The 27,500-nt window shown below is 39.5% G+C and overlaps 1 protein-coding gene and 1 pseudogene across 1 annotated transcript; one reads left to right on the forward strand and one right to left on the reverse strand.

Moving 5' to 3' along the window:
• Nucleotides 1-6,442: 6,442 nt before the first annotated feature.
• On the reverse strand, nt 6,443-8,665 carry LOC138059205 (uncharacterized). The gene has a single exon (XM_068904766.1). It carries the CDS (start codon nt 8,499-8,501, stop codon nt 6,729-6,731), a length of 1,773 nt encoding a protein of 590 aa, XP_068760867.1. The 5' UTR covers nt 8,502-8,665; the 3' UTR covers nt 6,443-6,728.
• Nucleotides 8,666-8,868: 203 nt separating this feature from the next.
• On the forward strand, nt 8,869-19,827 carry LOC138060637 (uncharacterized; annotated as a pseudogene).
• The last annotated feature ends 7,673 nt before the right edge of the window (nt 19,828-27,500 follow it).

The following is a 27,500-nucleotide window of genomic DNA, read 5'->3' on the forward strand; positions in this document are numbered from 1 at the left end:
ACTGCACCTTCACCTTTATCCAGGGAAATCAACTGGCTTGCCACCAGTGGCTCTATGGTTGCAGGGTCGATATACATTGTACACAGAGTCCTTGTCATTGTAGCTATCGCCTCGCATCGTTTTGTAGACGACTGTTTAAAGGACCTGCAAGCCAGGATTCTTCTAAGGCCATTAGCGTCAACCCCACATGGCCCCCCTGATCCCTTTGTTCTTAATGCAGCCTGCCTTAGGATCTCACCATTTATATCTGTGTACACCGATTCAGGGATATCATCGTCAATCGGCCCAAGAGAAGTGAGCCCAATGTTGTTTCTTAACGATAACGATAACGATAACGACAACGATAACGATGATGATAATGATAATGATAATGGTAATATGATAATGATAATGATAATGATACCTCTTGACTTTCTGTGAACAGAACAACCTGCGAGTGGACCGGATGGCATTCAACTGCGGGCTTAAACACTGATATAGCCTCGGCCCCAGACCGTGGCGCGTAAATAAAGAGAAAGAGAGAGAGAGAGAGAGAGAGAGAGAGAGAGAGAGAGAGAGAGTGAGGGGGGTGGGGGGATGAAGTGGGCAATCGCATTTCCGAGACAAAACTTTGGACAAACTCCCAGTCCCAGTGGCAAGTTTTCTTAGAAATCTCAGACCCTGCTACTAAAATCCCACCCGGATTTATAATAGGGAAAATATAATTTTAGAGCATCGATATGATGAATGAAGCAGTTAATGATAACATGGGATTACTGAAGAACGGAGAAAATAAAGACAGTGCACGGGATTGCTTACCCACGCGTCCGCCGAAAAGGGCCTGGAATCACCTGGCGCTGGAAAGCATCTGAATAGCGCAGTCTCCCGTTTCTCTACGTCACGTTTAGAGTCATCATCATCATTACTAAATTCATCAATATAAGTATCCTCACCAATATCCTCCTCGAAGTCTTCGCCTCTTCACTAAACCCACAACAATCGCTAGGCCGAAGGTCTTCCAAATCGATAGGGTACGTTCAAGAACAGTTCCTGTGCCTGACACATTTATACTATGGGGCCTTGCCCAATACCTCATCTGAGCTTCTTCTTTTCGAGTGATTGCATTGGTTGTAGTGAATTTCGGGAAGTCGATTCGTGCTAGTGAAACCGTATTAGAGGTAGGGATTTTGTAGGTAGGGAGCTTTGAGGTTCACCAAAACAAGCCTGTTAGCATCAGGAAGTTCCTCACTCTCACATGGCAGTGGCCAGGAACGCATAAAAAGCACATGAAATATTTTATATCAATTTTGAGCAGAAGTAATACCTGATAACCTCTGATGATGCCAATCCCATTCGGACCAATGACTCTTTATATCCCATTCCTGGTAACAAAATCCCAGTTTCCAGTGATCAAATTTCATTTTCCCACAGATAAATCAGGTCAATCCCAGCTTTCATTTTACCCCTTTATGACCCTCTATAGACTAGGCGTCTTCTGGAGGATCACCTAATAACTGCAGAGGCCTGCCTTCCTCCCATGCCAACACATTCAAATCATAATAATAATTAAATAATATTACCGTAGAGTTAGGAAGATCCTAAAGTCGAAACTAAACAGAGGAAATAATACATAGTTGAAGCCATTAATTAATTCAAGGGCGGTTTGTAAGATACTGGACCGGGAATAGGCAGAAATACACGGAAGCTCCTGAAAATCTATCGTTCCTTCCATCCCCAGGTAGATGTTGATTGGGCTGTACGTGGCTAGAAAGGAGGGTGGAAGAGGTCTGCTAAGAATTAAAGACTCGGTGCAGGCAGAAATCCAAAACCGCAGTAGTTATGTTGACAGTAGCCGAGAAAGGGTAATGGAAATAGTAGCACAAGAGAAGGTGTTGAAGAGGAATGCAGATTTTAAGGGAATGGAACGCTGTACGAGAAGAAAGGAAAAGAAAGTTTCTAGAGGTGCATAGTGGACGCAGAAGAGCATTGCACATGGTGATAAATTACCGTGAGAACAAACATCAGTGAACACAAGGAGTACCCTTGAAATATTCTACGTTTGATCCCCACCTCACCCAACACTTCCCCACTTGACTTTAACACAGTATTCCAATCGCTCATACTACCACACAACAAACTCTTCACGTTGTCAGCCACCTTCACCGTTTCCAATATTTAACAATCCACGAATACTGCACCATATCATAGGCCTTCCGATAATCTATCCACCCCATCGCCTAAAACATTTTCGTCACCCGAGCCTCTCGTAACACCGCGTTGTGTATCTATCGCTCATCCGGAAACAACTTATTACCCTGAAAATGTCCATACAGCTTATCCGCCAAGATCCAAGTGAGTAGCTTCCACATAACCAACAAACATGCAATTGGTCTGTAGTTGCTAGACACAACGTCCTCCCGTTTAGCAATTGCAACCACTCCGGCACCTCATCACTGTCCAGACAATCCTTACACCATCCGAATGCGGCGTCTTCCAATTCACCTTCTTCGGAATTCACTTTCCCACATCCTCGACACTAATCTTCACTTCCTTTTGTTTCTCCACATTACCGATCCTGTCCCTCACCTCATCCAACCAAGAAGCGTCCTTGTTATGCCTCTTCTCCACCGACCAAATTCCATTCCATATCCTCGTCGCCTCCCTTGCAATTGGTGCTTGGGTCGGCCCTGAGTTCACCTTGCCCCTCAACTCTTTGTACAACTGACTCTTGTTATTCTTGAACAAGGTGGACTGTCTAACCTTCATAAAATTGTCTACAAACCACCGAATTTTAGTGCGCGCATGCAGATTGAATTCCTCTTTAATGACGAACTCACCGCGACCGTCCCCTTCTCGACAACCTGATACCTCCTGCTCAACCGATCCATCACTTTCCTCCCAAGCATTGTCCCATTACTCATCTCCTCAATCGTTGCAATCGCTAAATCCTGCCGCCATTTCAGAATGCTCTTCACAATCCTTCTTTGGGTTTTTTCTTCTTAACTTGTTACCTTTCTTCTTCCGCAACCTGTCCGCAACTACATACGACCTAGTATACAGAAACCTATTGATCTCCGACACCGACATCCCAGCTTTCATAAGATTATGCATTTGCCCTTTCACAGCCCTCTTCTCTCTTTTCACTTTCCTCCTACCTGAGCCCTCAAACCAGCAACCTTCAACCTACTCCTCACTACCAAAGACTGCTCTCATCTTCTGAAGTACCTCCTTCTCCTCATTGCTTGCCACTCTAAGACCATCATCATAGAGAGAAGTTACCAACTTCCCCACACCCATTTGACCTCTCCCGGCATCGATGCCACCCATCTTCTCCATACCATCCTGACCTCCAGCCCTCTCCTCGCACTCAACACCAAAACAATCCAGCTTCCGTCCCTCTGTCGATTCCCCGGACAACCAGGTCTTCCTTCTAGATGTCAAACATCACCTACAGCAACTTCAAAATCTACCTCACACTAAGATTCTTCTCCTTCACCTACAGCCTCTGACTCTGTGACAACACCATCCACACCAGACTCACATCCCTCCATACTTTCAGGATGAAATCCTACGAGCTCTTCCTCATCATCACGTTCTCCAAACAACTCATTCCACTCTGTCCACTCGGCTTTTATCTTGTCCTGATAAAAAGAAAGGAAAGGAACTTTATTTTAAGTGTCTGTAAACTGAAATTAACAATAAACGCAAATAAAGGCAAAAGTCCTGATTCGCACTAACCTCCTTTCTTATGTCACCCTTACCATACCCTCAATCTCAGCCCTCGACAGATGATTCACCTTGATGCACTTCAACAGTGGGATCAATTGCTACGTTAGCTTTACGTCATGTACTTAAACATAACTGGATTCTTCTCGCACACTCGAACCTTTCTTATCCCACAAAGCCTTCACAGGGTACGTACACTTTTTCAGACCAAAACTTCAAGGAGTTTCAAAGGGCAAATGTTGAAATTTCAAGGATCTCTTTTTTATTTACGTCGATGAATTTACCGATGGAAAAAGTCTGATACATGCATGAAAATAATGCAAAGGCACTGGTAACCATTCTCGACCGCACAGCTCGTCGCGTTTTTATGACCTACTGGGACCACTATATGAGTGACTACACCGGACCACTATATGAGTGCCTACACCAAGTAGTTACCCATGACTTAAGTGGCTGATTATTTTTACTGAAGTTTTCAAAGATTAAAAATGCGGGTCCGAAGAAATTCATCGGTCACCGCAAAACTTAGACTGTGCAGACCAGGGGCAAAATAACGCATTACCCTCACTATTATTGAGAGCTAACCTTAAACAGGCTATCCTGAATGTTCTTTAGGCCTAATTAGGCTAACCGAATGTTATTTAGGCCTAATTCAGGCTAACCGAATGTTATTTAGCCCTAATTCAGGCTAACCGAATTTTCATTTTACAGACGGTCTGCACAGTCTACAGTCTGCGTTTTTCGGTGTCCCGAAATTCATGGACTTTCAAGAACCAGGAATGAAGAGCAGAGCTTTTCAAGGACGTTCAAGGCCTTGAAAATGTACTCTCAAAATTCAAGGGTTTTCAAAGGTTTTCAAGACGCGTACGAACCCTGCCTTCAGGGTCGGTACATTTCGCTGACCCCCAGTCCATGGACTACCCAAATGAACCACCCTAGAAATACTATTTCGAATGAGTACTGTTGATCCATGTGTAAACAGCATCTCAAATAGTGCTTACTTAAGCCTCAACACCCATCAGTTAAACAGCATTGTTCAACAGTCTAAGCACCCATTTTAAAAGGGTTAGCTTTCGATTATTGTTGTGATGGACGATTACTTCATGTAAGCTAACCCTTTTTAAAATGGGTGCTTAGACTTAAATACTGTTGAACAATGCTGTTTAAAATGGGTGTTGAGGCTTAAGTAAGCACTATTTGAGATGCTGCTTACGCATAGATCAACAGTACCCATTCGAAATAGTATTTTTGGGGTAGTCCATGTAGTCCATGGACTGGGGGTCAGCGAAATGTACCAATCCCCGCCTTCACCTTCATCCTCTTTTCACCACCTGACAACACACTCCCACCAGACCATCCTCTCCTCATGGGTCCACTTACACTTGTTCTTCCCTGTCTTCCCAGCCTTTCTACCTTTGCTAATCACACCATTAACCTTATCACCTCTCCTCGTCAAACCTTCACAGCCCAGTGGTCTCTCCCTTGTCACCACAATCAAAACTTTCAATGACACTAGCCTGATGCCAATGGGGTTGATGGCATCCCCAGTCTTGTCCGCCCTTTCAGAACCTAGCCACCTCTAACAGCACTTGCTCACGCTGAAAAAGTCGTGAGAAAACGCTATAAAGCAATTCAACAGTAACCTGCCTTTTGATTCACAATAAAATCTCTCAGTCTTATGTTCAGTTCTCTAGTAAAGGATGTCAACTGGCACCCCTTGAAGGAGTATGCTCACTGGCATAATGATGATGATGATGATAAACTTTAAGTGGGGCATTGTATAGGTTGGTTTTATAGGAGACGCAAGTACTCCAATGAAATTAACTCTTGGAGCACATCGCGTAGAGAACCAACAAACTCAACCCAAATGCAACGCCAAATCTGGGAATTGAACGAGGGCCACATTGTCGAGATGCCAAAGCTGTAACTGCTGTGCCATTTGACAACTTTTTAGAAGTGAGTTGCTGCACTTCACCTTTCTTTATTTTATTGTGAAACTCTAACAAAGTTAATTTATTACGTAGGGCATGAAAATACATGAACAAGTAAATAAATTGCTGGGACTCCAAAGATGATTGTGCATTCCAGGCAAGAGTTGAACCGGTTTCCTGAAAATCCCAAATCGGGGATCAAGAATTGGGAAATGCTTACCGTGAACAGGGCTTTTTCTTTTTTTGTAACGTGAAGTATATTTAGAGGCGACAACATTCCTTTGATTAATTATTATAAACAAAACAGGCAATATCAATTTTGGCACGTTGCTGTGCACTCGAACCTTGCAAAGCTAGGGTATTTTGAGAAACAGCCAATCCTTCCTTAAAATTTGACTTCAGAAGGGAAGATAGCTCAGAAAATTGTAAATATTCTGAAATTTTCCTTTACTGTTAAGGGGCAGGAGCGGAGCACAATGCACCATACCTTTCGAAGCTGCTCTCCCCTGCCCACCTAGGCTAGAGTACACATACACCTTGCGAGTATATTTAACAATTATTCCATGAGCGCACATTGGATATGAGATGATAGATAGCCAATGAGGCGTATATCACCGAGGTAGCTGTAATCATCTCATATCCAACAAGCGTGAGTGGAATAATGTTTTATTAAAAACGCCCCCAAAATATAGAAAACTCTAGACTACAATAAAAATATAAAGGTCCAAAAAATCATGCGTATGCTTGCTGTGTTTGTAGATCATGGTATAATGGCTCATAGTCCATGATGGCTTAGCCAATCAAAACTTTTGAATTGCATTATGCAATGATCCAGTTTTTAATAAAACTTAATATACAGCATGTTATTCAGCTTTGAGTAAGTCAGCAAACGACAAAGTCTTAGCCACAGGATTCTCAACTCCCCAATGGAAATGTGCATTTAAACTGCTACTATGTTCAGGTTCTGATAACCAAAGGACTGACATCAAAGAGCTAAAAGTTGTAGCAACCTCTGACTATCTGATCTCAAACTATAGCAGCTGCTACTCTCATTTCCTTGGCCATGAGGATCCCCCATTAGCTGGGTGCTCCCTAATGCGAGTATTGTACAGTTCCAAGAAATGGAGAGAATTCTCTGACATTACTGGCAATGGAATTTACTTCCTCTTGACTGGGCAAAGATGACAATCCTGAAACATTTAGCACTTCAAGAGATGGACAAGCCAAATTGATGTGATCCATCAGCAAAGATGTACAGGAGACAAGATGGACTTCCTTCAGGTAGTCACTGCTTAAATTGAGCTGGCAAGGCCCATAACAATTCTGCAAGGTGAGAGACTTTACATTACCACACTGAAAAATAATGTTGCCAATTAGACAGTCGAGATTGCAGTATTCCATGGATACATGCTGAATGTAACATCTCGAAAACACCAAAGCTTTTAAATTACAATGCTTCAAAATGAGATGGTTGATCATCACAGGGCCCATTCTGCCTCTAAAATTAAGCCAAGTGAATTCAAATGGTTTGACATGATTCAACCTCCTTTCAAAGTGCACCTCCAGATACTGGACAGTGTTAGCATCAATAACAAGTTTACGCAAGTAAGGTACATCATTAAGAACAATCCTCTTCATATCACTTGATGATATTGATACAGTTTTCAAAATAGTTGACCTTGTCATGGACTTTTTGATGTGCACATGCTGCAGTTTGGGACACTGAATGTCTACTACCATCAGACGTTCGCCATTATCAAATATATTGATATCTTCCAGTGAAGGGGCTGAATGATGGTCTATCCTTAAACTAGTCCAGTAAACCTCAAGTTCAAGTGTCTTGATATCTGGGTTTCTAACCAAAAGACTGACCAGTTCATCTGGGATAAGAGCATTACATCTTCTAAGTCTTAATTCACGAAGGGAATTTGCAAAAACTTTGTTGAGATTACGGACCTCAACACAGAGCACTAGATGAAGAGTCCTTAACGCTGGTGCATTAATGTTCAGTTCCCAGACTGAAGTGCACCCATTTAAGATCAGGCTCTTCAGATTGGGGAACACGAAATAGAACTCAGCAAAGTTTCTGATCTGAAATAGCTCCATTTCTACCAGTGAACTGGAATTCAATTGAAGCTGTTGAATGGATAGCAAACGATGAACTTGATCATTACCGTAGCCAAATGTTTTCAGTCTTCCAGATTGTTTCACAATGTCTCTGAGATCTGAAGCCTCCATTCTTACCCTTTCTAGAAGTAGGCAACTTATATGGTTGCTGTATTTGGAAGAAACAATATCTTTCACTGCAGCAACTGAATTTGAATTAAACAATGTGAATTGTAAACTAAGGTTTTTCACTTGAGGGAAACTCTCAACAATAAAGGCCAAATCATCTACATTAAAAAGTCCATCTGAGATGACAGATGAAGCCTCTATAAAGACATTCTTTAAAGACGTTCGGCACCTAAGCTCTAGAAGAAGTTTCTTTGACCAAGACATTCCTGCTATCTCAAGAGTACACAAAACGGAAAGAGAAGAAGCACGAAGAAGAAGAATCTCAGTGAAAAGCTCATGGCATTTCTGCAATCGAATAAGCTTTACATGACCACCAAATCTCTTTAGGATAGCTTTGAATCTGGGCAACATAATGTTTTTGAGGCAACAGTTTCTGACATTTCTGACAGCGATGTTCTCCCATAAAGTGGGATCTGGTTTACTGATTAGAAGACTACGCCAACTCTTGCATACTACGCTGAGCAAAAAGAGATCATCGTAGACTGGATGAAATTTCTTAAAAATGGCCAACCACAGTTCTGACGGCAAACTGAAAGGAAACTCAATGCTATGTGCTTTTTTATCATCCATCTCGCTCAGCTGAGGTCGAGGTAGCCATGGCTAATTTAAGGTTTTCAACCTAGTTAGTTTTCCAGCCATGAATCAAGCAGATTCCTCTCAATGACAAGAAACGAAAATACAGTATTGATATCAGGTTGACGACAAGGTGTTACCAGACGCCATGTTTACAATTTAACCTCGCTATGAAGGTACTTTTTACAACTATCTTCCGGAAGAGGAGACGGGAAAGCAGAAGTTTATCAAAAGTCTTTTCAAAATTAATTGTTCAAGGACGTGAAGTTCTTCTTCGAAAAAGTGTACTCTTCATCTGATACATTTATATTTAAATTGGAAAGTTGCAGCAATATGAAATCTGAGAGAGATATGTTATGACTTTCTTTCCCTCCTTACCTCCCTAGGTGGTTTCCTTTGTCGAGTACATGACGCGGGAGTTATGAACAAAGGCGCCAGCATCGGCGCCATCTTTATTCGTGTGAAAACCCCCTAGATGTATTAGTTTTTTCGGGTAAATTGTCATCACTTTTAGCCCACGATGCTTCGTTCATCTTTTGTGGAAGAGACAGCAAACCCATGGTCGCCATCGTCTGCATATATTCAAGTTGGATCGTTGCAAAATATTTTATCTTTTGCAGAAAAATCTGGGCATCTTGACAGGGTAATATATAAGTTATTTCTAATTTCTTAAAAGCCATAAAATGTCCAAGTTATTAGAGTTCTTTATATCAAAATGTCTTTTCCATTTTAAAAGACATTAATGCATCTTCGTATTCTTGTAAACTTGGCCATCTACGTGAACACAGGCGAATAACCTGCAAAAAACAGGAAAAATGTCTCCATCAGTGAATTCTAGATCTTACGTGTACATGTATTAAAGCTTAAATTGGCTCGTGTAGGGGAGGCGCAACTCCTCCTGCTATTTGACAATCTGGCTGACCCGTTTAGCCTTGCTAATTTTGACTTGAACTGGCATTTGGTCAATTTTCCTCTCAAATTTTAAAATTATGAATTTAACAAATTGATGTCAGTTCTTCATGCATTTGTCTAGTTATTGATCATGAATTTCATCATTACATTGTCAAAGTAGCTGTGGATGCACAAGGCGATAGCCGAGTGGATCCGCAGACTACTGTGACAGTGTTATGACGAAGTTCATTGTCAATAACAGGACACAAGCATGAGAAACTGACATCAATTCGTTTTTTACAGTAACAAAAAGGAAGACAGGTCAAAATGAAGTCAGAACACGAGAAGAATGCAATGCAAAAAATGCGAGAAACTTCAATTTTATTCAATCTGACGCGACCAAATTCATAACTTGCCTCACTCTCTTATTGGCTAATGGGAAAAATGGCAACTTTCTGTTGATTAAAAAGTGACAGATCGACGTTTCACAAAAATTTGCATAAATTAAACTCTTCGAAACACATAAATTGTAAATTTATGTGTCTGTCTGCTTGCTGACTATAAAAATTAGCCAATGAGGGTGTGAGAAATTTCTATTTGCGTATTTCCACATAATGTTGTGGTGAACATCATTATCAGGGGATGTTGAGTGCTTTAATTGCACGTACCGGTATGCATTTAGGCAACCACAAGACAGCTGTGATACAGTATTTTCAAGTCTTCTATTGTTAGTTATTAATTGTACGTTTTACAAAGGCATGCCAAATTTTAAGTCAGTGGTCCGGTGTATTACACATGAGATTTCAGCACAGAATCATAAACCTGTGAACACGCAATAACATATTTCTGCTAGCAAGAAACAAGCAGTGAATCCTTGGGTCTTATTGAAAGCACTGCAGACATAGTTAATAGAGGGGAATGGTTTGGAAGCTTGGCAAACATTAAAGGGGCAAACAAAGATGCCAAGATTTAGGTTGAAAAGTCCACGACCGTGCACAGTCTTTTGTTTTGCGCTCATACACTATGCATGAATTACGTAATCAACACGTTTCTATTGATTAGCTCCTCAGTACGGAGTAAACAACTATTGTGTTTTGTACACGGTCAAGGCCAAAAAAGAGAACAAAAACCTACAACAAAAAAACTTGTCGCGTTTCATAACCATTCTCCTCTATTAACTATGCTGCAGATAAGTGCAAGGATCGCATCTCCCTGTCATAATTTATTTTAATGTTGTGAAGCGATCATTGTAAAATGCAGACTGCAGACGGCAGACTAGGGGTAAAATGCAGACTGAGGTTATAACGTAACTGTTGAAAAAGCCCAAACCCCTTAGAAATGCTAACCTTAGGCCTAATTAGGGCTAAAACAATATGTTAGGCTTAACTGTTAGCATTTCTAATGTTTTGGGGCTTTTTCAACAATTAAATTATAACCTCAGTCTGCATGTGACCCCCAGTCTGCAGTCTGCAGTCTGTGTTTTACACTGACCGGTTGTGAAGTGTTGAAGGGTGAAAATAAAATGACCTTGTTTCTGAAAACGTTCCTTTTAGAGGGCTGTTAATACTGAAGAAATCATGGAAACAGTAGATAAAATCTCACCTTCAGTTGCACTGATTAGATTGCTCAGAGAAAACTTGGTAAAGCTTTGAACAAGGTAAAACATGCTATATATTAAATAATTTTATTATATGGCAAGTGTTACTGGCCGATATAACGCACGCTGTGATCGGCTAAGACATTATTCTCCCGCAATGCCCATGGGCCGATTAAAGAGTATGCAAAGTAGTTATTTTCCTTTAGAACTGTTCTGTTATCCATATAATAAACAACTTAACAACCTTGACCGTTCGGTTGTTACTAACAGCAAAATCTCAAAACTTGCCTAGCTGTATTGACCTCGCTATCGCTCAGTCAACACAGAAAGGTCTCAGTTTGAGATTTTGCTGTAACAACCTCACTCGTGGTTATTAAGTAGTTAATAAGTTACAAAGTGATATTAGGTATGTGGGATAAAACCATGTGTGGTTAACGTTCAATTTTCTTACAATTTTCTCTCCTTGCAAAGTGGCCTGTAAAGTAAAATTAGTTATTCTGGTGAACTACAGGATTTTTCATAAAGGACTTTACCACTTCCTCAATTGATTATTGAAACTATTTTGCACATCTCTTAAGGTGCCTGTTACATGTAATTAAAGAGTTCTCTTGAAAGAAAATGGGTCTCTAGGGAAAAAAAAAAACTTTTTTGCAAGTGGGAAAGTAGGAAAGTCTGATATGCTCCAATAATATGACATTCATTTTATTTTACTTTTTCAAGATTTTAAACAATGATAGGACTAGTAAAAAAAAATTAAAACTATCTGGTAAGTGCAACGGTGGAAATCCCCACACTGAATCATTATCGTTGCGGGTATGATAAACCAAAGGAAATTACGCACAAAATCCCCCACAAAACAAAATGACAATGAGTGCAGGCAAGATACATAAATACAGTCATAACCTTTCTTTTTTTCTCAAATTTACAGAGTAACAGCTAAGTACTAATATCTTTGAGCTAACTACAAGCTAACCAGTTAATTCTATATAAAAAGCAAAAATAACTAAGTACCTAAACAAGTAATCTGCTAAATTAACTTAGTTTACTTATTAAATACTGAATACAAGATTAAAATTCATTCATTTGTTCCCATCAAAATTATAAGTATTGTAGATACATAGTAGACAAAAAGAATTGTAATCTAAAAAAGTGCGGTAATGGTCGGGAAGGGAGTTCCAGGATTCTGCTGCCAAGTAACTGAGGGAGTTGATACCGTAAGAAATGGTAAAGGGCTTGGGCAGACAGAGATTATTTTGACCTCTTAAGAATAGTTACTAGAGTGCAAGTAAAACGCATCTTTTAAATTTCTTGGATAATTAGGAAAATGAAGATGTTTAAAAATGGTAAGAATCATGTTTTCTATTTGCTTATTCTTAAATCCTAGGCTTACAGTTCCTGCCCTTTTATAAGTAAATCATTGTGCTAAAAAGCCTTGTTTTTAAAGTTTGCACATTCATTAATAAGTGTCTGAAGATAATTATATTGAACTTTATTACCATGTAGTTATAAAAACTACATGTAAGTCATATACATGAACAATAATAATTGTTATATTTTTTAAGTGGTTGGAGTATCTTGTTATTTGCTTGTGACGTTTACAATATTTACATTATTATTAAAAATTTGTTGGAAAGGAGGACTATTTGCTTGAGATTTTTTTCTCATGGATGACCAGATTATCACAGATAAACACAAGGAATTCAATTTTATTTTTTAACAGGTTAATATTGAAATTCAATCTCAATTGAAAGAGGCTGAAACTAAAGACATCACTCATGTGGATGTAATGGGTTAGTTTGAATATTCTGTTGTCTGAAGTAGTCAGTGTCTCACTAGAGTTGATTCAAGAATGTTTAAAATGAGATTTTCTGGGTTCTGGAATGATTTTAATTAGTTTTGTTAGTCTAACATTCTTTTATTGGTCACATTTGTCCACTCTATCATGGCTTTTGCCTCCGTCAAAACTTATGTTCTCTGAGGGCTGATTACTTGAGGAGGCTCAAACCAGTTTCAACACTTAAAAGAAACGGTGCTACTCACAAGGATTTAATCTACACAAGTAGGCTGCTATAGTAGTCCTTTCTGAGTCAGTTGAACCACCCGTTTTTGTCATCTCACTCTGTCACCATTCTCCCCTCTGCTCTGTTGTGTGACCAAAACGGGCTGTTTGATTAACTCAGAAGGGACTTCGAGCAGTGTACTACACAACTTTTTCACATAGCTGCAAGGTTAAGGTACCCTATAATATACCAATTATTTCTTTTAAAGCTTCACTCATTTATGTGGTATAATACAATGTAAGTTACCATAGCAACAGGACAGCCACCTGAAAACATCTTGCATGTACCAGTATATTTTGTTTGAAAATTTGCTTATAAAATTATCTCAAAATCAAAAGTGATCAGCAGTCTAAGGAGAAACTCTTTGCAAAGTCAAATACTACATGTATTCTCAGAAGTGACTTCAATGACTTCAGAGTTACTTTAATTTAAATTTTGCAATGTGAAAGTAGCTCTGAATCCAATCCAGGGATTTTTTTTCAAACATTGAAAGGAGTTTCAATTTTGCATGCTAATTACCTTCCAGCAATAAAAGAATAGGGGTCACCGACTTGAGCTACATGTGTTGTATAAAAGCATTTAAAGACAATTATAGGGTGTTTTTTGTGCTGATCACATGTTTCTATGGTAACCTACATGTATTACATCACATAATAGGCCTTGTGCATCAATTACGGCATATGCTCAAAATTAACCTACGAGCAGCGTTTGCACAAAGTTTTTTACTTAATCTGGATATTTTTCACGTAATCCGGATATGCAATACTGTTCTCAAGCTAGTGCTGTACGTACAATGGAGATTCAATACTTGTCATGCTAGTTTTTCGAATGTGTTGAAAGTGATCTGAGCCTCTTTAAACGAGTTCATTGTCAATTTTAGCATTCTAGATATAAGTTGCTTGACTAGTACATGTATTTAGGTAAAGGCTTCTCTTCTCTTCTCTTGTCTTGCTTGATGCTACTTTGTATTTTTTGGAGATATCCTGTGCAACAGTTTGGTAAAAGGACAAGGAAAGGAAAGGAACTCTATTTAAGTGTCTAATCGTTCTAACACTGGAGCACTAATTGGGGACACTGTAAACTGAAAGTAACAATTAACGCAAATATAGTTAAGTGTTGGTTTTTGAGGAGAAGCGAGACCGGAGTTCCTGGAGAAAACCTCGCGGTATAGAGTAGAGAACTAACAAAGTTAACCCACATATAACGCTGAGTCTGGGAACTGAACCCGGGCCACATTGATGGGAGGCAAGTGCTCTCACCACAGCGCCATCCCTGCACCCCCTGCAGAAATAGTGAATGCTTGCTAAAATTCATTCTCACACACTTCTGGGAGCCGTGGCAAGCCCAACCACACAGCCTGACCTTTATTAACAAGAACATAATTGTCTTACAATGACACAAAAAAGTGGCTAGAGAATAAGATCACCTCAACTAAAACATTTTACAAGTACTTCATGGGTGGGTGGGTGGGGCATATCAGGCAATGGCGGGTGGTAAAACAAAAACTGAAACTTTACATGAGCCACGTGACGTGAAAACCCCCCTCAGACCTGTACACAGACTACCTGCCATGTGTGAGAAAATCGTTTTCCGCTTCTTTCGTTCCTCAGCCAGCGGAAAACCACACATAAACTACTGTATGCACAAGAAATCTTGAAGAAAAACAATATTTGTTGCATGCATTCATCCATCTCCAGTGCAAACAGCGGAAACTATACCGTGACAGTGAATGTACACTATAGAACTTAACATAATGTAAAATAAAACATAATAACTAATAAATGTACATGTAATACGTGCAAAAATTTCAGTGCATTGACTGGCTGAGAGCATGTCAATTAATAATTCCCAAACAGAGTGCAGAAAAGTGACATAATGATTATGAAAGTGCAGATAGTTAAAATTAGTGTAATAAAGCTGATAGTTTAGAGCGAGTTTCAATGGAGTGTCATAAAACCAAAACCAAAGTAATTACTTTGGCCAATCGAAGAGGACGGAGACAATCCAGTAAACCAATCAAAACTTGAAGTAACTACCCATAGCCGACACAAAGCACGGGAAAATGTGCAAGCGCGAGCCACGATTGGTTGTGCTTTCACTTCTGATTGGTTGAAAAAGTGGCGTGAGAACTTTCAACCAATCACTGAGTGAAGTAATGCAAACCCAAAGTAATTCGCTACTTACTTTCGACACTCAATTGGAAACCGCTCTATGTGTATTATTTATAAGTAATCATATATATTTTCTCTCATGATATTTGGAATAAGAGCCCTATAGATGGGCTCTTATTCAATTTTGTTTGTATTTTAAAAATTTACTCTTACTTATTATAAAAATTATTCCACATTGTCGCCAAAATCATGCGATTACAAATACCTGTACATGACATGACAGTCATTTTATTCAAGATGCAGCAAAATAAAATATATAAAATACATCTTGAAAAGGAGAAACAGGAGTTTATGTATGACGTATGATGTTTCCCTCAAAACAATGTTTAAAACGGTGCATTTCTTTCTCAAGAGCAGAAATACATGTAAGGCGGCCTCTACGTACAGCGTGTCAATTCACCTTTGCGAAATATTTACAATAAACGTGTACAGTTGGATGTGTGGAGAAACGAAAAAAAAAAATAAAATAAAACTGTAATATGTTTAAGGTGCTAAGGGAGGTCTAGGAAATGTTAAAATTCCTCTCATAACTGATTAGAGTTTTCAGCCTCAACCACAGACCTCGGTAGGCTTTTCCATTCGAGGATCATTCATATGGAAATAGAGTATTTCAATGGATTACATTTTGCTGATTTTTCGGAAGAAAAGAATGGTTTGCACGAGAGGACATGTACTTTGGAACGTGGAGCTTAAGTACATCACTTTCTCTTATTTAATAAAATTTATTATTATTATTATCATTATTATTATTATTATTATTATTATTAAGAAAGACAAAGACAACAACAATAAATTTCTGAATAAATGAAACAGCCAATGAGAAAAATTTAATACAATGTACAGTGTATGTAGTGAAGGTCTCTCTCCCAATGAATACTTATAATACTTCCTTGATATTTTTCTGAAAAGGCCTAGGGTGGAGGCACTACACTTCGAAGATTGAGAAAAGATCTTCAGAACATAAAATTAAGGGGAAGTTATTACATTTCACTGGGTCCAGTCAGACCATCATTAATTTTCAGCTTTTTCATGAAAACCTCTCATTGGCCATTTACAGATGTTGTTCATAATTAAATATTATATGTTCAACATTCAATGTCACTTTATAATATACTTTTTTTAGGACAAAGATGCCAGCAACTAGATAACATCTCCAGCCAGTTGTAAGCCATCATTGAGAAAAGGATGAACTCCTCTCCAGGATGCAACAATCTCTTGTAGGTGAATTCTTGGAAATAGATGCAGCTCATCTCAAGTAAGGAAGTCACTTGTAAAGGTCCATAAGTATGTAATATGTGATATGTTTATTTTATGACTATAGCAGTAGAAACAGAATTACAGTGATTATTGTCACAGCAAATACCTGCTGCTCACAACAATGATATTACATTATTCATAATGATGGTTACAATACATAATAAGAAATCATCATAAGTTATCATAATTTACTCAACATCATGAGGTTGTAAACTCTGCAAAACATTTTGTTCTGGACATGAGATTTTGAGACTGAGTGAGTCCAGATCATGATTCTTGGCTAAGTCCAACCATGCTGACTGAGTACAAACGGTTCATTCCCACAGTTCAGAATGTAGAAACTTAGAAGGAGATTACTTCAAATTCAACTTCCATTAAAATGGCTGAACACAGTTTTTGATACCTATGTTTCATTTGCCTTTTTCTCTTAAACCTTGATCCTTTGGTTGCCAGAAAATGGTAGCAAGCAAGTTAACAACACAAACTTTGGTTTTTGATAGTTAAGCTGACGTATATGTCGTTGCCATGGCAACATGAATAAATATAAACAGGCCTTTAAAATTGGTTTTGTATATTTGCAGAGAATCTGATGTTATTTATAATTAATTTTGCATGCAACAAGCTTGTAATGATGCTCACAAGTCAGTTCACACTATTTTAATAATAATTTGAGGGATGTCCAATACTCTGACATAACGAGCTTCATGGTACATCACAATAGACATCACAAAGCGTTCCCTAACCCTAATCCTTAAAAAACAGTTTTGTGAGACATAAAGAGCGGGACACTTTGTGACACTTTGTGATGTCTATTGTGATGTACCATGAAGCTCGTTATGTCAGAGTATTGGACATAAGTGAATAATTTGACAGAGAGATCTTTAGTTATTCCTTGTTTAAGGTTCACTGGAACATCTAGAATTTCCTCCATTATAGTTCAATTTTTTTTCAATACTCCAGTTACTTATTTCTTAAAGTATTTTGTGCCAAATTTCGTAAAATTCTAACCAGTGGTTCTCGAGAAATAGGCGTATTTCCGAGGAATCTATTTCCGCATTCAATAGCATTTTTTCAACTTATTACGCATGCGCTGAACTTAACTGAGTTCTTTCGATAACAAAGAAAAATCTGTGAATTGCGGAGTTCTTTGCATCGTTACCTTTTCTAACATGCATTTCTCATAAAAGACTATATATAGAACCATCAAAACAGATTGTTGAGTAATTGTAATAGGTGGTTTGCTCTTAACAAATGAAAGTGGCCTTGGGGGAAAGTGCAGTGTAACATTATCGAGGCTCTCCTAAATTATTATTTATATATTTTTTATGCGATTTAAATAGGAACACAGCAGAGGTTTTTCCCATGATTGCATCAAATCTTGCTAGTTTTCCAACATTGCTAGAAAATATTGCATGGATACGAAATTTCTCTTTGGCAGATGGCCAACTGGTAAGTTTTCCATTACGTACAGTTTTGGAGAGAGTCTTCCTGTCTTGTAAAGTAACTTAAAAGTACATGTACCTTGATAAAAAATATATAAGCCAACTACTTCAATGCATTTAATTTCCGTATTTTTTTATGATGATGATCAACTAAATTGCTAATTCTACCTTGTCACCAGTTGTAGTCACTGCTACTGTATATGAGTAGCATGTGCATGCTTGCTAGTCAATTTTATGAGTCGATTGCCATGTTCTTTTCGCGCTTCTCGCGCCACATTTCTTGTGGAATTTCAGGCTAGCTATTTAACATATATCCAAAGAAAAACGTTTGTGATGCCATTTGTGCCGAGTTTCATTTCTGCCCACTGGACAGTGTGAGACCGCACTTTGCGAAAACATTCCTCGGTGGGATGTGTTAGCATACTTCAGGGGCACCCAACGAGAATACCTTTCAAAACCACTTAAACCTAACACTGTTAAACGTATTTTAGTATTTAAACGGTAGATATAGGCATATTTTTATCCCCTAAAAACTTTTCATCTATTCGGATTCTCTATAGCTGAAAGTCCAGTGATCCGAAAATTATAGGAATTAATACTTACCTTTTCGAAAATTTCAGCCTGAATAAAGGCTCCCTAAAATTCTAGGTGACCTTTTCAGGGTAAAAATCCGGTAAAGATGGGCAATTATAACATGTTTTCCTAGGACAGGAAGGCAAGCAAGGAATTTTACAACAAATGTTCTAGATCTCAAATCGTCTTCCGAACAGATATTTTCCGAAAATTCGCGTTCGGTGCCCTTGACACTTGCCCCAAAAAAGTTGACCTCAGGTCAATGTTGGTTTTGAGCTGGTCAACAGCCTGCTTGAGTCTGTGTGTGGTGCCCATTGGGTCAGATGTTGTATCAGTGTGGGCTCTGATCAACAGAAGGTACACTTAGTGCTTGTTCCATTGTGCTTGCCATAATGGAGTTGCCTGAATGTGAAGGACGGTTAGCAAAAATACAATAACTCAATTAAGGGGCTTCCACAAAGATTTCTTATGGTTATCCAGAGGATTGAAGGTAAAACATGAAGGAAAAGAGTTACCTATTTGACTGTCATACACATGTGAATGCTGTTTGCTTTGTTTATTAACGAGCGGTCACCAACATCAAAGGCCCAGTAATCACTGCACGAAAACCAGCAAGTGCATGCAAAGCAATTTTACTTACAATAGGAATGTAGAAAACAAACATCTCATGCATCAAATGCCTCTCCTACATGTATCCCCATGACGCATACAAGGGTATGCAAATGAGGACTTTTTTTTGTTCTTTTTGACTTGTAACTTGGAGTCCTGTCCTCAATTGAATCCATGTTTGCTGAGATTCAGAGCTTCTACCAGGCTTTGTACCAGAGTAGAAGCCTCATGTCATGCCTTCAAGAGGAGAATGATAAACAAAAGGATACCCTGTAAACAATGACACGCCATTCCATTCTGTAACCTTGAGGGTTCATTTGGTATACTTTCAGTTTACTTTGGGAGTTCATATTTTCATGACTTAAGAATGGAATTTGGACCAACACCAGATGCGATCAGAAGCATGCTGACTTTCCTTATACACCACCGTGCAGTTATTTTAAAAGGGTCCATTTGCCATATTTATTGAACTAATTCATCGTTATGCCTTGCATGAACATACGCATACCCCACATGTGGCTTGCAGCTTTGTTGTTGGTGTCTGAAGTGCCAAATCCCATTTCTGTCCACAAAGTGCGCAGGCAAGAGGCAGATGGACACTTGTTATAGCACGGTGGTTTCTGAGATACAATGCACGGTCAAGGAAACTTTTAAGTTGTTCTGTTAAAAAAAAAAAAAAAATGTGTGGAATTAAATTATGACATTGAGCATAGACAGGGAGAGCTGGAATTGTCAATTTCTCACTGCAAAACTTACTTTTAGTCTGGGAGCATCTGTGATGCCAAGGGAATTTCCTGATGAAAGCAACCCGCCCATCAAAATGTGTTAAGGGGACCCTATGGAACATGACAAATGTTGTCGGCAATTTTGTAACTTGCACCGACGGCTTTTACGGGGGTTAAAAGTGTGACCCCCAGAGTCCAACATAGAAACAAGGCTTGACTTTCAAATGCTTTGTAACCATCGGTGGCGAATCTTCGACAAAAATTCTCATACACATAACAGTAATAGTATGAATCACGTGACCACACAAACGTGAAAACGAAGCTGGATCACATAATGCCTTGAAGCTTTTGCTTATGGCGACAGATTGTCCCAATATTACTTATACTTCCTAGTTGGAGTGTAACGTAGACAACGCTGTAACATGACAGTAATAAATCTGATCTCGTGTCCATTATAAGGTGTAAATGAGCCTTTTTTCATGAAATGCCTTGTGGCATATTTTGCACCGCTTACTTTCAATCAGCCAAATGCAATTTTATCACAACTCCCTGACAAGGATAAAAGGTATCCTATTCATCTCCCTCGTCTTCCTCCTCTTCATCATCGTCGTCATGATCATCATCAACATTATCAACATCAGATGACTCATGCTCACCGTTATCGGCATCATTATCACAGCTTCCATCATCTTCAGCATCATTGCAGCTGCAGAGATCGGTACATTTATGTCCCTCTTGGCGACATTGACATCTATTACTGGAACATTGCTCCTTAATTAGATGGAGAATTGCATTGGATAGCAGCTTGGCGCAATCCCTGTAAAGCAACCCGTACAGATATGGTGTACAGCTGTACCTCGATAGAAACCATTAAAAGGCTGATACAAAATGGTTGCTGCATGCTGTTGATGCTGCAAACTCGGGAGCCACCACTATCAACATCATCTAACCTGACACCGACATGCACGTGTTTGCAGTATCCCTCAGGCAATTCCCAGAAATAATAATAGCGTTATTAATTAATCCATCATTGAGTAAAAAATACGGTGAATTTACGATAATAACATTAAACAAAAAAATGTAAGACAATGCACAATTTAAATACTTAGGGTTTTGCAGAACAAAAGCTCACAATAACGTTATCTTTTGTTTAAAATTCGACTTGACGTTAGCACAAAGGACTTCATGTGCCTAGCAGTCCTAGAATGTGGTATCTTAAGGCTTAACGTGATTCAAGTTCATCACTCGAGTAGAGGCTACTGATCGTTGGCATTGATATTAGTGAGTAGTTGGGGTGGTTCTTATCACTCTTTGATAATTTCCTGTGAACCTCTGTAAAAGCGAAGGATTTCTGACTTCAATTATATGTATATCTATTCCACAATATGGCCGATCGAACGCATTCTTAGGCCGCGTCTACATGATTTTTTGCTTGCGATGGTGATGCCATTTTCAGAGCGACTGTACTCCGCACTTAAACTCTGTACGGCCCCAACACGAACATTGTTGCCTCAGTTAAGAATACAGATGAAACTCAGCAATTTACAGACATGAAACAAATATCAGACAGATGGAAAGAGCATTTTCACCAACTGCTGAATCAAGAAGGCAACGTAGACAATGATGCAACTGACCACCTAACTGCTCGAGAGACAATGATGCATTTGAATGGAAGAACTAAGGAAAGCTGTAGAAGCAGCTAAAGCGCCTGGTCTGGATGGCATACCAGCTGAAGTCATAAAACATGGTGGTGATGGTCTACTACAACAACTGCTTTCCGTAAAGTGAACAAGGTGAAACTGCTTGCGTAGATCCAAGGCTGGACACCTACGAAAGTGCAATTGGCAACACCGGGGCTGATTACTGTCGGCGAAGTCAACATCAAAAACGATTAACAGCAGGAGAGGTAGAGCATTGCATCAGCATCGCCGAGGGCATGGACTCGAATGCCATTGGAGCCACCTGAATTTTTCAGGTGTCAATATGAGACAATTGCTCCAATTGTCCAGATAAGTGCGAGGATCATTTCTCTCTTGCGGAAGCTATTGTCTTGGAAAGTATTCCCAGAAGCTGATGAGACTAGTGTAACCGCACTTGCAGATCTGGGTAAAGTTACGCAACCCACAGCAAAGACGGCTGCTGGAATTAGGAAATTATTGTCAGGGAGTTGTGATAAAATTGCATTTGGCTGAATTGACTAAGTTGTAAAGAGTAAGCGGTCCTAAATGTGCCACAAGGCATTTCATGAAAAAAAGGCTACTTTGCATCTTTTATTGGACACGAGGTCAGATTTATTACTGCTATGTTACAGGGTTGTCTAAGTTACACTCTAATAAATAGTATAAGTAATATTGGGACAATCTGTCGACACATAGAATAATTAACGGGTGTAATATGATCCAATCTCGCTTTCACGTTAGAGTGATCACGTGATCCGTTTCTGTTACGTGTCAGATAGTTACGATGTAACGATGGTTACAAAGCATGTGAAAGTCAAGCCTCGTTTCCATGTTGAACACTGAGGTTCACACTTCTAACTCCCCATAAAAGCCGTCGGTGCAAGCCACAAAATTGCCGACAATATTTGGCATGTTCCTTAGGGTCCCCTTAACACATTTAGATAAGCGGCTTGTTTTCATCACGAAATTCCCACGGGACTTTATTTCGCGCCATGTTCTCCCTTACTATTTCTCATGGCAAAACTTACTTTGCTGAGGGTTTGCCTAAAATCTGGAATCGGGAATCGGGAATAAGAACTTGAACCAAACTCACTTAAAATGAGCCAGCGTCTTGCAAATGTTTATTTAGGTCACATGCTGACTCCTTTTGGGAGGGGATTCATATAGTAACTTGGGAAGAGCATCCAACTCTCTGGGATTTTCTTTTTCTTGATCGTGTGGTGATCATTTTTTTGACATAATAAATTACAGCAATACACCGATTCCGATACATCAAAATAACCTCGAGGCTTGGGGGAATAAAGTCATACAAAAGCTATATTTATTCCCCGTAGCCTTGAGGTGATGCCTTTTGTTTAGGACTGAATTTTGATATAAAAAATTGGTCTATTGTCTTCGGGGTCTCGATTTTCTTGATTACACTCATTTGTTGATCTTTTAAAGGGAACCTTCACTCTAATTTCAGAATACGTTTAAACCAATAGAAATTGTGTTTACAAACACATTTGTTAGAAATTTATTTGAAAACTCTGTTTATATCAAGAAAAGTAAAATTTTTAAATCCCTTATTTTCACTTTCAAATTTCACGGGCGCAGCCATCTTGAATAATTGTGACGTGTCTAATAACAATAGGGCAACCGTAACACGTCACAATTATTCAAGATGGCGGCGCCCGTGAAATTTAAAAAGAAAAATAGGCGATTCTAAAAGTCATTTACTTCTGATACAAACACTTTTTTTGAAAATAGTTTAGCCTGACTTGACTGTAACGTTTGTTTCCTGTGATTTATTTATTATTTCCTGTGAGTTATTGCCTGTCCTATTTGACATAATTAACATTCGTGATATGAACATTAAAAAAATGCAATAAAAAAATAGGGTCAGCGTGCTTGTTTACCCGTCAGCAGGCTCTTAAAATGGGGTATTTTTACTGGTTGCGCGTTAAAAATTCGAATCATCTTCTTACAGAATAAAGTCTTGGTTACTTCAAAGACAAAATTGTATTTTGAAAATAAAGCTTCTTTTATTAACATAAACAGTATTGCTTCATTTACGCCCTTTTGATTGCCTGGTTGTGGGAATAGTGCACTTCTTGGGATAGTTCCGTGATTAGGTTGAGGTCCTTGCCTTGGTCAAAATACACCCAGTACGGAACCGTTTTCCAAAAAAACTCACGTTCTACTATCAAACTTTTTTAGACTGTTCTTAGGAAATACCTGAAAAAAAAAAATAAAATTCGGGGGTCACCGTGCTCGTTTTAGAGAAAAGGAGCAGTTATTTCGCTATCGTGATTAGTTTCAGGGAAATCTCTTACGTTTTGTACGCGCACGTGCTCATGTGCGCGCGCTAGTGACGCAAAAATCGTGCACAGTAGGGATGCGCAATGCAATACTAAGGAATTACTTTAAGGGTGCGTTCGATTGACCCTATTATGGAGTAAGATTAGGTGCAGTGATGATCTGAAATAGTATGTTTGGCGTAGGTGTTTGATAATTTCCATGTGAACATCTGTAAAAGCGAAGGATTTCTGACTTCAATTGTATGTATACCTATTCCAGAATACGGTCAATTCAACGTATCCTTAAGCCACGGCTACATGAATGATTTTTTGCTTGCGATGGTGATGCGATTTTTTTGAAAATTGTCGCGTCGCCAGCGCGCGGTTCCACCCGTGTAGCCACCCTCGCACAGGTGATGCGACTGCTGAAAAAATCGCAGAAAATAGTCGCGACAAATTGAATGAGTTGGACTCTTCGCGACAAAGTCGCGACCTTTATCACTCACGTAACCGCGCTGCAACATTTTGTCCTGCATTCGTGACAATTTGTGAAGCGGCCAGGGGTTATCGAGCCAATCAGATGCAAGAACGTCATCATTGTTTAAGTTTTCACATTATGGCGGACGCCGAGCAAGACAAAAAAATTCTCTGACTGCGAAACTTTAATTAAATTTCTGGAAGACAACCCAGAAGTTATTGAGGGAAGTTAAGGACGAAACAGAAAAGGTCCGGAATGATTCACCAGTCGCCAAGAATCGTAATGCCAGACAACACTTCTCATCTGGCTTGACGCTGCAGTGCATTGTTGGTGTCCATCCGGTCTAAACGACGGGGTAACATATCAACTGAATGTCTAAACTATTGTTTGTTCATTCTCATCAGCTTGAAGAAAGCGGGAGTGTCCTCAACAGAAATTTCCTGAAAAAGTTGATGGATAAAACCTCGCCTCTCCCTCCTGGCTAGCCACGGACGTATCCACGTTGAGAGCTTGCCTTTTTCTTTTTCTCTCTGTTTTTCTTCGTCCATCTACGGGCGACCCAAACACATAATTCGAATGCTCAGACAACTTAACGATTTGTAGTGTTTATATGGGAAACATGAAATGTCGAAAAAAACCGGCTAATCCTAGTTGTTTATAAACTCACTTTTAGCCCTTGCCATACTTGTTGAAAAGGGACACTCTGCTGTGAGGGAGTAGTAATAAATGGAATTTTTTTCACCGGATATGGAAGCTAAAGGCTCATTTTCACTCTAGACGCAACGCGGTCGTTTGTTATCGTTTTGAATCTCAAATAGCGTATTCCGATTGGCCAACTATTTTTGTCGCGCCAGTTTGTGCTGTTGAAACTAAATAGCACTTTTAAGCCCTGGCCAAACTATCGAACAAAGTTGGATTGAAGGCTCCAACTTTGCTCGATCCAATATTGTTCGACCGTTTGGCCGCCCATGTTGGAAGATGTTCGTCCAACATTTTTTGTTCGATCAAACGCTGGATAGAGTTTACTTTTGATCAAACATGACAACCAACAATTCTGCTCAATGCAAAAAATTTGCAGTGTTTTGCCGCTCTTCCAAAAATGTTGTGTCCTGAATCGAGTCACGTTTGCGCTGCAAATTATGAATCACTATCTTATTTCAAGCCTAGGCTTCTAGCATCATTTGCAACAGAGATGGCGGACAAGGACCAAGGGGACTTACAGTCTACTTACTGGTTATTGATGAACAGCCAGAAACCTTGATCAGCGAGTAGGAAGCAAGGCCATGTCTGTGGGACACTTTTAGGCTCCTTGATCATTATCACTGTTTGGAGATGTCTGGTTCAATAGCGTTTAAAATTCCTGCAAATTGATCCGAGCTCATAATCATACCCTTTCTACTCGTTCTCTTAACCATTGTTTGTTTTTTCCTCCTTTGAATACGTCCTTTTCGTCCTCAAACAACTTCAGTGGCATAACGCTACGCCATATTTTCAAATTTTGCGCCAACTTAAATTTGCATTCGTCAAGCAATGTTGGATAGTGTTTTGCCACTACCTCAACATTTACATCCAACAATGTTGCATGTGGGATCAAACCTTGTTCGATAGTTTGGCCCGGGCTTTAGCCTGATCGTCGAGTGGTTTACCGGGTGATTTTAACAAATGAAACCGCTAAAATTACCATTTATCTTTATGGAGTCGACTGATTTAGACATTGGAAAATCGAAGCGCAATTTTTTACGTTTCGGATGTTCAGCAAGAGGAATATAACAATTCTGAAGCTAACGAGCTAGGTGACATTGTTTCAGTACTGAAATGCATGCATGGCGTACTTTAAACTTACTTTCCTTTGTCAGTTTCGATTTCTTAGGATACCTGGAACGCAGAAGTAAAATGCTCTTGTGAAAATGCTTGTGCTCAAAAGAGTGGCAGAGGTTGCCGTCTTTGTGGAGCGGCGAGCAAAACGTGTTCGCCGCGGCAATCCGTCATGTTGTTCAATACTACTCGACTTCAAATAAAAAATATTTAAACAAATATGGACATCAAATACTACAATTAAATTATGAAATGATAAATAGAAAAGGCATTCAATTCAGGACCTGAAAGATTTATCCGCTTATAGGTTTTGACGAAGAAGATTCTGAAAGGTTTTCTGAGATTTTTCGAGATTTTGTAATTTCGTGATACACGAAATCATGCGGGGCGCTCGATGCATTCAGAGTGAAAATGGGCCTTTAAGATTTCTGGATCTGAAGTTATTTCCTTCCACGCATCTAGATAGTGGGCAACTCGCCCAGCTCTCAAGGAGCCAACTTGGTTTTTAAAATAATCAATCAAATGTGGAAGGTAAGTTTCAAATTGACTAACCTCTGTAGAGGGCAAATTCCCTTAATTATAGGGGCGCCTCCCGTTGTTGTGATGTTTGTAATTTGTCAGTCGATTGATCGGAGGCGCTCGTCCTAAAAAATGGCGTCCCTGACGCGACGCAGTGCCATGGTCACTCAGCCCTTGGAGGCTACTGTTGCTTGCAGTGGAGGCAATTTTATTTGTGGCCTTGATGTCTGTTCGCATTGTCACCCTGAAGACTGAAGATCGTCGCCAAACAGAAACTAGGTAACGGGAACAGTGTTGCAGTACAACATGGCATAATCTTTGTGCAAACTTGACTTTATACTTTCCCACCCCCGTTGTGTTATCTCAGCACATGCATGGCCAAGCAGTGTGAATGCATCCAATTGAGGGCTAGATTTAGTCTTAAGTAAATGCTCCGTGTTCCTCACAAGAATAAGGCCGACCTTTGCGACTTGCTCCTGTATGCGGGAGAGTCTCACACCATTTAGTGTAATTAATGTTGTATTATGTAATTAATGTTGTATATAACAAGTTCACATGTATGTGGATGCTAAAATTAAATGGGAAAAAAATGTCACCTCCCTTTCCTGTGAGGTCAAAGCCCTTAATTTGTATCGCTGCCGCCGTAAAGCACTTCTTCCCTTTTATGATCCAGCCTCAGCACCCCACGTTCGTCTTAACCCATAGTAAACCCTGCTTTCAAGCCATTGACAAGCTATGGCGGGGCACATTCTCTGCTAGCCCTCAACTATATTCTTTTCTTACGACCGTCAGCCGTTACCAAGACTCCGGCCCCTTTAACACTTGGCTGGGAAGGCCAAATTACCTTCTGACTTCACCATCCGTAACGCACCCGACTGCAGTGAGCCAACTGCCAGGTTTG

This window comes from Montipora capricornis, chromosome 8 (assembly GCF_036669925.1).
Source record: "Montipora capricornis isolate CH-2021 chromosome 8, ASM3666992v2, whole genome shotgun sequence".
Lineage (NCBI taxonomy): Eukaryota > Metazoa > Cnidaria > Anthozoa > Scleractinia > Acroporidae > Montipora > Montipora capricornis.

Excerpts from the sequence above, each read along its gene's own strand:
- LOC138059205 (XM_068904766.1), bottom strand. The coding sequence starts at position 8,501 with ATGGATGATAAAAAAGCACATAGCATTGAGTTTCCTTTCAGTTTGCCG.